The 12,369-nt window shown below is 42.5% G+C and overlaps 1 protein-coding gene across 9 annotated transcripts in view; it reads right to left on the bottom strand.

Moving 5' to 3' along the window:
* The window catches only part of LOC118103520 (diacylglycerol kinase zeta), a 78,000-nt gene that overhangs the window by 8,744 nt on the left and 56,887 nt on the right, over nucleotides 1-12,369 (bottom strand). For 8 of the 9 annotated variants that reach the window (XR_004694893.2, XM_035150565.2, XM_035150564.2 and 5 more), the window contains 5 exons: nucleotides 12,139-12,179; nucleotides 11,335-11,477; nucleotides 5,541-5,630; nucleotides 4,074-4,130; nucleotides 3,110-3,159 (listed from right to left, as the gene is read on the bottom strand). Coding sequence is in view for 8 of the 9 variants with exons in the window: in XM_035150565.2 (XP_035006456.1) it covers nucleotides 3,110-3,159; nucleotides 4,074-4,130; nucleotides 5,541-5,630; nucleotides 11,335-11,477; nucleotides 12,139-12,179 (381 nt within the window). In the remaining variant the exon portion in view is untranslated. Of the gene's footprint in view, nucleotides 1-380; nucleotides 1,953-3,109; nucleotides 3,160-4,073; nucleotides 4,131-5,540; nucleotides 5,631-11,334; nucleotides 11,478-12,138; nucleotides 12,180-12,369 lie in introns of those variants that run through there. The other variant, XM_035150563.2, reaches the window with a different exon arrangement.

Genomic DNA, 12,369 nt, shown 5'->3' with positions numbered 1-12,369 from the left:
GATTCCGTGCCACCTGACGTGTGTGTTTTGTATCACGGACAAGGATCCACACTCCCAGAATCCCATATTACCCTGAGCTGAACTTTAATGTGACTGTGTGAGTGTGTGCTACTCTGTGTTTGTGTTTCACCACCGAATATAAACTGAAATAACAAGGAGCCCCAAGGTAACAGTTGTATTATTGCTTTATATTGAATCCTGTAGTACGGCACAGAAGGTGAGTCCTGAGTTCAAATCCACTTTTAAAGCCTTTATCATCGAATTTATATTAATCTTACACGGAGCATATATAAAGACTAATAAACACAACATGTCAATAGTGGGGTTTAAATCAATACACATACAGATGCACCTAAAAGATTGAGAACATGAAAAGTAACTTTGTTGTAGTAATTTATTTCAAAAAAGTAAAACTTTGACATATTCTAGATTCATTACATGTGAAATGAAATATAATTTTTTTTTTAACTTTGAAGATTACGGCTTACAGCTCATAAAAATCGAAAAAAATCAAGTTGCCCATCTCTAAATATTCAAATATTTCCCATGCAAGATCAATCATAAAAATAGATTACATTTAAAATTCAGAAATGTCCGACTTCTGACAAGTGAGTTCATGCAGTCGCTCCTTTAGCACAAATGACCACCTCGATGTGGCGTCGCGTCTGAAAAGACTTTGGCCCCCCGAGCGTCGGCCCAGGTCAGACACCTCTGAGGTCTCTGGTTCAGGACCTGATACGATAGGAATGTGACAGTCGTCGTCCATTTGCTGAAGACGTGTTCTCGATGCACTGACTCCAGCCTCAGTCCAACTTCCCATGAATATGCTTTGATGAGGAGCTCAGCGATCAGCGAGGACCTTATGCGACTTGTCCTCCGTCTTCTAGACAACTTTTAATACAAACACTGTATTTATACGATATAAATAGAAATGTACTAATGAAATATTGTAATATTTTTGATACTTTTTTTTCCCAGCTGTAGGCCATCATTATCAAAATGCTTGACATTTTACTTTACATGTAATGAGTCTTTCACTTTCTTATATAACTGACGGAAAATATGTAACTTTTTCATGATATGCAAATTGTATTAATTGCATCTGTCCTGATTCTCAACCAATCACATTACTGATCTCATGGCTCTGAAACATCTGAGCCAATCGCAGTGAAGTGTGACCACCACGGCTCGACCAATGACGAGCCAGGCCTTCTCATTGGCTGTGTTCGAGGTGGACTCGGTCTGACTGGGGGGCGGATTTTCATGCGACAATGTGATATGGCGGCGGCAGGAGGGTGGAGTATAAAACAAACAGCCGTCAATTCGGACACTTTCTACTTCCTGTCGCGCATCAGACAATCGATCTAAAGTCTTTTCACATCTCAATTGAATCAAAGTACAGTTTCACTTAAAGACACAGGGTGATGGGTTAAGTTATATGAGGGGAAAGTTACACATGTAATAACTGTAAAGGTGTACTGTAAAAAACAAAACACAAAACCCCTCTAATCTATACCAAAGATATAGAAATATATAAGTATATATACACATACACGTACTTTCATACATGTGCTTTATGCCTTTTTTCCTGCATGAAAATGTTCCTTGTATAGTTTGTTTACCTTCTCAACAACTTCCAGTTTGTTCGAATTTAAGATTCAATAAAAAAAAAAAGTCAAAGATAAAAATACATTCCACGAGAGCATCACTTATTTTTACAACTAATCCGTTTTAACAGCTTGAAAATTAAAATCACTGTATAACGTGTGTAAACAAATAACTGCCAGAAAGAGAACGAATACATCACAACCTTTTTTTTCGGAGAGAAATAAACAGCAGATAATGGAACTGGATTTCTCAGGATAAAAAATGTCAGACGGGTCATGCGTGTCAGTGAAGCTTTCAGCCAATCAGGGCGAAGTTGCGTCGTCACAGAAGCGGCTCCCCTGGTGCTGCAGTTGGAGGAGAACATGTTTTTAAGATCGCGTCGACACGCCGACGTTCTGCAGCGCTGGAAAAAGTCGGACAGTATTTCTAACCAGCATGCATTGTGATAAAGTCCAGCATGCATCACATTAACAAAGTCCAACGCCTCTTTTGGGTGGATGGTGCAGAAAAGCATGATGGGAACTCAGCCATCACATTCATCCACAGCATGAGGAGTCCTTCTATGTACATTTTAAGCAATATTTTGTTACGACTGTATTTTCTTTAAGCATTGAGTTGAAAAATAAATTGGCAGTCGATAGTCGTTGGTTTGGGACTCTGCGATCACCTGTTGCACCAAAACACCACAGACGGGCACGGCTAACTTACAGGTGAGGGAGATACCAAAGGGTCGGAGCGCTGCCTCTTCTATCAGCCTTAAAGGACTATTATATAATAATGAGCGCAATCATTGGTTCAGATAATCTGGATAAACTGTTTCCTGTCGCTGTAATCCTAGATATTTGACTCTGGGATGTCTAACTAACACATTATGGACTTAATTAAAAAACAAGAGCCACGTTATAATTGTCATTATCCTTAAGGATGCCACTGTTGATGTGTTCACAATGCCTTCCCATGAGGCAGCTGGCTCTTTCAGGGAGCACAGCAGGACTGTTGCTGCAGAATGGGGCTGATTTCCACAGTGGCACAGGGAACTGGGTTACACTGGGCTCACAACAACCAGAGCTGGAATCAAAAAAACTCACCACCACGACAGACACAACTGGAGACAATGCAAGCGCAGGCGCAGACGCAAATTGCGGAGTGAAAAATGTACGTGTTCCCGAAGAGAACAAAAGCACGGCAACACTGACAGACAGGAACGAGGGCTCACACACACAGACTCCCAGCATGCACTGGGAGCGCGGGGAGACAGAAGCTGGGACGATATGTGTCAGAATAAAAGAGTTTGTCTGGAGGAACAGATGCTGTCTTACATCTCTGTCCCCCCACCTTTCAGGTTCAAATCAGGTTAGGGTTTTATCAGTGAGGGTGTTGACAAGTGTTCAAAGTGAGTGTGTGTGTGTGTGTGTGTGTGTTGTGTGTGTGTGTGTGTGTGTGTGTGTGTGTGTGTGTGTGTGTGTGTGTGTGTGTGTGTGTGTGTGTGTGTGTGTGTTACCTTTCTCAATCTCTCCGTCGGTGTCGCCCGTCTTCTGGCTCTTCTCTCGTCTGTAGAGACAGCGAGACTGTCTAACCACTTCCTGTTTCTGTTCTCTTCCCCACACAAGTTACACAAACTACACAGACCCGATGCATCTCATTCCTCTCAGGATCAGTAGCTTTATAGTGTCAAGCGTCTCTTTGGCAAACTTCAGGTGCAGGGATGTTTTTAAAAAAAGAGTTTTCCTGACATGGACTCTGTGATAGTATACATGGCCAACGGAGACGTTAACCAGCTTCCTGTGAGCCACACAGTCTGCAGTTATCAACAGTCTACTCTTTGTTGACTTTACAACCAGTAACCGGTCATGCAAAGCAACAACTCTTCTGAGATCTCTTCTTAGCAAAAATCATAAATCAACACAGCTATTCGGGGTTGGGCGATATGCTAAAATCTTCCAATAGGCCAACATCAGCTCAACAACCATTGTTTTACATTGTGAGCATGTGCAATTATGGAAGAGCTCTCTGCAAAGAATACAAACTCACTCATTTGGGATTATTGTGGCTTTTAAATTAGACAAAACCAGCAAGATTAAGGACCTAAGTGTAGTAATTTGTCTTTAACTTTATTATGGGATGTCAACTCCCTGCTGTATATGCAAATAATCACGTATGTCATTTGTATTCACAAGTGGAGTCAGGAGGGGAGTGAATGAATATATAATAAGCACCAGTTCCTAGATAAATTGAATGAATGAATTCTCGAGGAGGCACCTCATTATATTAACAAAGTAAAGCAACAAATCCACAAAAGAAACAACCAACAATGGACACAACAATGAAACAACCCTAACAGCTCTAACACACATCTCAAACCGTATGAAGCAGTAGGACTCCGTGTTTTCTAATGACTGACTCCACTTAGCTCTTTGTTGAGAGCTTCACACCGGTGTAAACAAACAGTTTGCAGGTGTACTGACCTCAGTCTTGGTTTAAAATCGGCAGCAGTGGTGTTGGAGCGGTGGATGCAGCCGGCCCTGCAGAAAACAAACCAGTGACGCATTATGACAAATAGTAAGAACGGGGAGAAATCATCCACTGATAGCAAATACAAAACAGAAGAGTGTGTCAGTGCCCAGAAGCTGCGGCTTTTGAATCACCTTGTTCCAGATATCGTCTCCACGGCACAAGCTGACATTTGGTGTTGTCAGTAGAACACAGATTGTAAACGAAGATTATATAAGTGTATATATAAGTTTATAAAGAAAGATCACATGCAGTATCTCCAATTCCTCACACCGTACAAATTTGAAGCCAAGTTATCTCGGGTTGATACAGGTGCTGCCATCTTGTCAATGTCCTGCTGAATTTATTTTTATAGCATCAAATAACTAAGATTATCTTGCTCTCTGGTGTTCGGCAGGTACTTCAACCGAGTTAGTGAAAGCAGTGAGAACAACCTTTATACAGCTTCCTCAGGCTCAGGTCTATTATTTGTGTCGGCCCCTCTTTGGTTATTTCCTGGAACCGAACCAGCGTTCGTGTGATGTGGGGACCAGAGTCGAGGCCGAGTCTGTGTTTGTGATGATTAGGCAGCTTGGTGTAAAGCTCCTTTTAACACCAAACTGAGTTTCCCCTTTAGAAACCTGCTCAGACTCACCTCTGGTCTCAGCAGCGTGACTTTGTGAAAGAGCGTATTTAAATCAGTGGACGTGGCGACAGGTCAGGATCCGACATTAAGTTTCAGTCTGTTTTTCTAAACTCATAGTCCAGCGGCTCATGAGTCATGAACTCCATTAAACTCAACCAATGAGTATGTTTTGTTTTGTCAGCAGAAAATGATTAATTAATTCGCATTTTGTCTTTGTCTAATATACAATAAATATTGGCCGTTTTCAGTTTATACTCATAGAAGCATATCCATGTAGTAAACAACATGAATCTTCAATCTCTCAACATGAATCTTCAAAATCTTCAAACATGATATTAGGGCTGTTTAATTTTCAAGGTATCACTGGATGAAATAATAAATATTTTAACTGTATTTTAAATTCATGCTGAGGAGGAGAGCCACATATTTAAATCCATTAACAGCTGCCCCACTCCAGTCACTTGGCCATCGTCAACTTATTCGGAGCAATGCATGTTCAGTTTAAGAGTGTTGGGTAGAGTGTTTATTTAAAATGTATTTAAACTCTCTTCAGAGTTGCATCCTGATTTGTAACTCTGGTCACAGAAAATGCGGAAAACAAAGCCCTTTATATGTGTGTGTCTGAGAATACAGTCCTTGATTTAACTTTGATGAGTGGGAGGAATTTGGGGAATCATTTTTTGAAGCAGGACTCCTCAGAGAGCCGGGGGTGGGTGGTACTTTTCTGTGCTTACGTCTTATTTCACTATACAACCAGCAGCTTGGACACGTAACACCACACGTTGAAGACACTAACCTGGTGAGTTTGCTGGCCACGGGCGCCTTGTTGAGCGCGAACGCTTCGGCTGCGGAGCTGTCGCTGTTCACCCGCTGTCTCTGAGAGCAACTGCAGCAGAACACAGAGGAAACGAAGTCAGTGAGGTGAGCTCGCAGCCTGGACTCAATGTTTCCTACACGGAGTTCTGGATGTTCACCGAGGCCTTCAGCCTGCAGACAGCTCGGGGACTGTTCTGTACAGAGGGTTTGATCCATGTGGCCTGTTTTAAAGGAGCCTGTTCTGCTCATTTGCAGCTTCCTTTTTGTATTCTGGGATTCCGCCGGAGCAGCTTTGCGTGATTCACAGTTCAAAAAGGTGCTTATTGGTTCCAAAGTGCCTGTTGTGCTGCCCCTCGGTTTAGCTTATGACTGAAATAGGTGATATTAGCCCGGGCCTGCTGAGGGGCAGCACCACCTCATCCTCTCGACAGGCTGGGGGTTCTGAAAGCAGACTGTTAAAACATGGCCCTGTTCAGACCTGGTATTAATATCTGTCCTGAGAGATCCGATCACAAGTGGTCCGCGCTAAGTACCCGCGTTAACGCCCGGTGTTAAATTCGTTTTCTGAAGTGTCTCCTGTGAGCACTTGTGATCGGATCCCACTTCCCCGCTCTAGATGCAAATAATCCCAAAAGGTCATTTGTGTTTGTGAAGACCAAATGGTGTTATTTTTTTTACCCAGTCTGAGTTTACGGATGTGTAGGAAATACAAAAACTAATGTTGTGAGGAAAATGTTATTGAATTGTTACAAAACCAGTGTTATTTGCACATTATACATAAGGTAAGAAACAAGGAAAGGTTTTTCAGGGTCAATTTAATTCTTCTAAGACTTTTAAATGAAATGTTTTCCCATAATAAATGTATCTCTATTCAATAAGGGAACATTTTCACTTTGAAATCCCTTATAAGGTTAATATGCTGTGTATCAGGATGCAACACATTTACAGATACTGCACTTGCTAAGATGAAATGACGACCTTATAATGACCATATGTGAGGTAGATTTGTGTTTTAGGACTTTGGCGATGCATGTCCGCCTTCGAGCCTATTGTGTCCTTGCGCTCACTTAGTGGTAAAGCTTGGATCCTCGCTGGATAAAGAATTAGAGAGCTGAACACTGGGATAACGAGCCTGAGCGAGATAAAGGCAGGAGGAGAGAAAAGGAGAAAGAAGAGAAAAGCATTTCTTTAAGGGCATTAATGCAGGATGAGCTGAGGGAAAAGCAGAAATATATGAAATTCTCTTTGAATTTCAAGTACGTGAGGAAAGTATCACAAAAGAGAGCCTTTGGAGAATTCCACCAAACTGCAACACTTGGAAAAATTAATGGAGTGAAGAGGATGTATATGATCTGAGTCTGAGTGAGGTGCAACAGGTGTGCAGGAGCTTCTCCACCCTCCAACGACCCGTGGCCATGTTTACCCCGACGAGAAACCTGTTGTGGTAACGACCGTCCTCTCTCAGGAGCAGAGGTGGAAGCAAAGTGATGCTGTTCTAACAACGCCAATTACACAGCAGTATCTGACTGCTTTATAATTACAATCACGTCTTTCTACATAGTTGTTACAGGACATTAAACAGGCCTGTTTGATCAAATCAAGCTCCCCTATGTCCACTTTCAGGGGATCCCTCTATACCTCGGACCTTTTTGTGCCGTTTCAATTGTGTATGGGCTCCACATATGTACAAAAACTGACCAGGGGTTGGTAAATATATAATCGTTTAAAACGCAGACATCCCGAGACACCACCAATTGAAACTATACAACTATAACTATAAGGATCTCACTAGCAGAATGAATACGTTACGTCTGGTCCCCTTTACACCCTTGGAGATTTCTGTGGAGAATCTCCTGCTGCGTTATTTACATGTGAAAGACAAACTACGGAGAAAGTCCGGACCCAATTCTACGGCTATCCTCTGGAGTTTATGTCTGAAAACAGCTACGCAGTATAAATCCAAGAGAAAGTCGAGCATTTGTTTTGTTTCGCTCGACAAACTCGAGAATAGTGGAAAAACACACAGGGAAGTTATTTCTCACTCGTGTGAAACCTCCCACAATTAGTCCGAGTCAGGTTTTCTTTCCTGAAATAACCGATCGACAAATTCTCCGTCCTGTGGAGATCCAGACTCTCGCCTGGTCAGATGTTCACCTGACGCCGAAGTGCAAACTGACAGCATGTGAGGCTAAACTCATTTTCCTTTTTAAAAAAACAAAATGTTTTGTGTGTGGGCGGCGTTCCGTGTGTTTGACAGAGAGTCAGAGAGAAGCAGAAGAGAGAGAGGTAATTACAGTGGGAGGAATAACGTTCACCTCTGGCCCTGCGTGGGCACACTGCTGCACTGTTTGAGTGTGTGTGTGTGTATGTGTGTGTGTGTGTGTGTGTGTGTGTGTGAGTACAGTAGATTGGTGTGACTCTGGAGTGCTCTGACATGTGTTCCATCTCTCTCTCTCCATCCACTGTTTTTCTGACTCTTCCTCCCAAACCCATCTCTCCCTCACTCTGCCCCTGCCTCTCGGCCTCATCTCTCCTCCTCGTCCTCCCACTCAGTGCACTCAGCATTGCAAATCAGCCCGCCAACACACACGCACGTACGCACACACACAAATAGCCAAGGGGAAGTGATGTTGGGATCAGAAGGTTGTGTTGTTCTGCCTGTACTCGCATTGTACCTGTTTATTTATTCCCTCTTTTGTATTCTGAAGACTGATCTTCCGGCACCAACATTAAAAAACAGTTTCATTTTAAATCCGCACGGGAGAAATATCGTGATCCTGAAAGTGTCCGTTTCACAGCGGAGTTGTTTTCCAGAGCCGGTGTTCGCGTGTTCAACTTGAGGTGACCGCAAAAGTAAATAACAGATCCTGGCTCTGAAGCAAACACGTAGCTGCTCGCTCGGGTTAATTAAATAAAGCTCCGCGCCCACTCGTGTTTACACTGATAACCGCCATTAATTATTGAAATGGCCGCAAAGAGCTCTGCTGCTAATGTGTGAACTTGTTACATCCCGTGATCAGGAGGGAGAGCAAGTCACGTTATCATGTTTAACGGACCAGTTCTCTCTGGCAGTTTGATCACTGGTCACGTTACAATGTGCAGTGATCACCTATTAAAAAACAATCCAGGCTAATGTGCAGTTTTCTGAGCTACAGTTGATATCGTGAGGAGACAGTAAACACCCACTGCGGTGGCATGTAAACTCGCTTCGTTGTAAATTCAAAGTGATTGTTCTCATAATTGCTTCGCTTGTGCTTTTTCCTTCTCCTCCCACACACACACACCTCATCTCTTGGGCGCGCCAGTGATCGACCGATGTCATGAGCAAAGATGGAAGTATTGGGACATTGTGATATATATATATATATATATATTCTAACAGCTTTTTAGGTTTTAGTAGCATTTGTTAAAATCCACAGTGAGTGAGAGAGAGAGAGAGAGAGAGAGAGAGAGAGAGAGAGAACATCACCTAGCAGCTGCTCTAACTGGTTCCTGTAGGTGAGAATTTAATCTGTGTGAGAGTGTGTGTAAATATGGTTAAAAGGATTTAATATGGAGGCAGGGGATGAAAAATATGTTATCCACAAACACACAAACACACACACACAGCAGAAAAATGCAGACAGAAATATTATCATTAAATTAATATTAATAATATGTATTTATACATGTATTTACATACACCTACACATAAACATACAGTACACACGCACACACACACACACTCTGATGCAGTTCTACTTCATGCAGGCTTACAGCTCTAACAGGCTCAATAGGCAACACATTACAATTTGCATGCACAAGCTTGACCAATGAGAGCGAGCGAGCCCATCCCACACTGCCTTAGAGATGATGTCATAATGCAACTATACAGTGTACAGTATGTGTTTTCACCTGGGAACAGAGGAGGAAGATGAAGGAAAGGAGGAAGAGACAGGGTGAACAAAGATTACAGAGTTCTGATTAGAGGGGCCCTACCTAAAAATGTGTTGTCCATAGTAACTTTTAGTTTGGGATGTAACACTAACTTGTGTTACATTATGGATGCATTTTGACACAAGTCGGGTTTTACAGACAAAAAGGCAGGGGGGTGTCAGAGGAAACAGGGAGTGGAGTAGAAACCAAAGACTGGCTCATTAAAATGGAAAAGTAAAGGTCAAAGATTGACAGTGATGTAAAAGTGCTATTAAGTCTGATTACAATGCTGCTTCGCTTTCCTGCCTGCTGGTTCCACTCAGGCTCCGAGTCGATATGATTGGTTCACGGTGAAAGAAAAATGTGTTGGGCACTATCTTTGCACTGAGCAGCCCCCCCCCCCTTTTTTAATTAATTATTACATCATTTGATCCTATAGACACTCCTATAAGCCGAATACTGTTGTTTGACATAATATGTGACGACAGCAAATATATAAAAAGGGCAAGAATAAAGACGTAATATTACAAGAAAGTTGTTTCATTCAACACACACACTAACACACACACTGGTTTTATTGTCGGCCGGACAGAATCAGGATTAACAAGTGATTCTTACCAGCTCTGTAATCCTCATCAGCTAGTATGATGTTATCTACAGGACATTTCTCTGACGAGTCTGTTTACAAAGAAGTTCTGAAGCCAAGTATCTCTTCCATCTGCCGTCTCTAACACAAGTGATAACGCACACTATCGAAACCACAATCGGAAGCCGCAGATCTGCTGGGCACGTTTTACACGGATGTTGCCTCACATCCACAAAAGCCTCCTGTGGACATCCAACCTGTTGCTTCTCGTGCTGATCAACAGGCGTGTCGGACACTGATTCATTAAAATCTTTCACTGACGCCTCCCTCAGGACTGTCCATCCCCTGCTGGTGTTCCCGCACTGTCTGAAGCCCCTACATTTAAAATTTGGATGGACAGAATGGGATTTTCTCCCCTTATTTTTATTCAAGAGCTTGGTTTTTCCAGTTGCAGAGCAGGACTTGTTTGATTTCACATTCAGATTCCGAATTGATTTCACTCAAAACCCTGCGCTCGCATTCAAATAGCCTCTGCTTGTGCTCAAACTGCGCTTGCATGTTCTACCTGGAACTTTATTTAGACCCTGGTTCCTGTGAGTTCCTGCAATGGTTCCACGTTCTGTTTCCCTTTTAGAAAAGCCTCCGAAACCTCCTATGATCATGTGTTCTGTCTGATCCTCCCCCCCCCCCCCAACCAGGTTGCAGGTGGGCCAGGCTCACCAAAATACCACAGTGAATTTAGCAGTAGCCTGCAATCTGTGCTGCGCTGCAGGGTTCATGAAAAATACAGGCCGCGGTGAGACTCTTCTTCTGTGATGTGCCCCCATTTCAAAATGTCATCCAAAGTATCTCTGTAGAAGTGAGACAATCAAAGAGCCATTTTCCCACCATCTCCTCCATTTCGGTCTGATTTGGGATTCATTTACAAACGGTAGCGCAGTCTGTTTTCTGTGCCTGCTTCGTAATCAGTTCACTCTGCTTTTCATTGGGCTGGTTAACAGGAGTTTCACAGTTGCAACCCTTTCCTGCAGGTGTCCATCAAACACATCTGCAGACTGTGTAAATACGTGATTTCCTGTGAGCGTTCACATTAGCACTGTGTCTCTGTGGAGAAGAGATAAACTGATTCTGGAAACTGGATTCCCTCTGTAAAATCACAGCTGCCCTTTTTTTGCCAGGGTAGACAGTGGCTTTGAAAATGTTCAATATGATACGATAATGTTCTCTAGCTTTTTTCAGGGTTAGGGTTAATCCAGTGGGGAGGCTGACTCACCTGCTGTTCACCAGGCTGGAGGCAGGGGTCGCTACGTCAAGACTGGCAGAGGGGGAGGTGCCTACGGTCGTGGTAACGATGAGCTCAGGGTCCAGGATGAAAAGCTCTTCCTGGGAGATCTCGGATACGTAGTTCAGATGCTCCTGATGAAGCAAGACAAACAGTTTTATCAGATATTATTCCTTAAACGATTTCTATAGAATAATCAACCTCATTAACCAACCACAGAAACATCTGGAGCTGAAGCAGAAGTCACTTCAAAACTGGTTTTCTGTCATATTTTCTTGTTTTATTGGCTACATTTATAATAAAATATAATATTATTTGGTATCAAAATGAATAAAATCCTGTATCACAGTTTATACACATAATACATTTGATGTTTTGGGCTGATCTATCAAATCAAATGGTTCATTTGTCACACTGGGACAAAAGTCATTAAAAATGATTAAAAACAATAACTCTTATTCCTCTTCTACACCAGAAGTATCAGGTTTACACCGGCTTTTGAAAAGGGTGATTATAATTCATTTCCCTTTGCCAGTAGAGAGTTTGGCTTTCTCAATTTGAACAAAACAACCATGCTGGAAACTCTGAAGCTTTCTAACTGTCGCATTTTGCATGATATAAAGAAAACTAATTGTCGTTGCATGTTGTTCCCAAGTATAACATTTTATAACTAAAATGTTCATGGCTAGTGAATCCTGGGTATTAGTGGGTTTAGGACTCTACACACCTCAGTCGTACTGTACATACTGAATATGTAACTTAAAGCTGGAGTCAGCTGAGGAGGGACAGACGTACCTGTGCTCTGTCGATCCTGTAGAAACGATCCGCTGTCGTAGCTGAGGAGACAAACGCAAAAACACACGCCGTTAACCGCCGAGCACAGGAGACGACTCCCAGAGTTCATCGGCTTCTAAAACAAGAGAGTTGTCAGAAGTTGTTTATCTGCTTTTTTTTACTTGACAATCTAAAAGATCCCCCGCTGTGATGTGGAGCAGGTCTGTCGTCTGATACTACAAATGTGAGTCA

Source organism: Hippoglossus stenolepis, chromosome 24 (genome assembly GCF_022539355.2).
Source record: "Hippoglossus stenolepis isolate QCI-W04-F060 chromosome 24, HSTE1.2, whole genome shotgun sequence".
Classification (NCBI taxonomy): domain Eukaryota; kingdom Metazoa; phylum Chordata; class Actinopteri; order Pleuronectiformes; family Pleuronectidae; genus Hippoglossus; species Hippoglossus stenolepis.
Note: the sequence above shows the minus strand (reverse complement) of the source record. Positions and strands in the feature narration are given on the sequence as shown.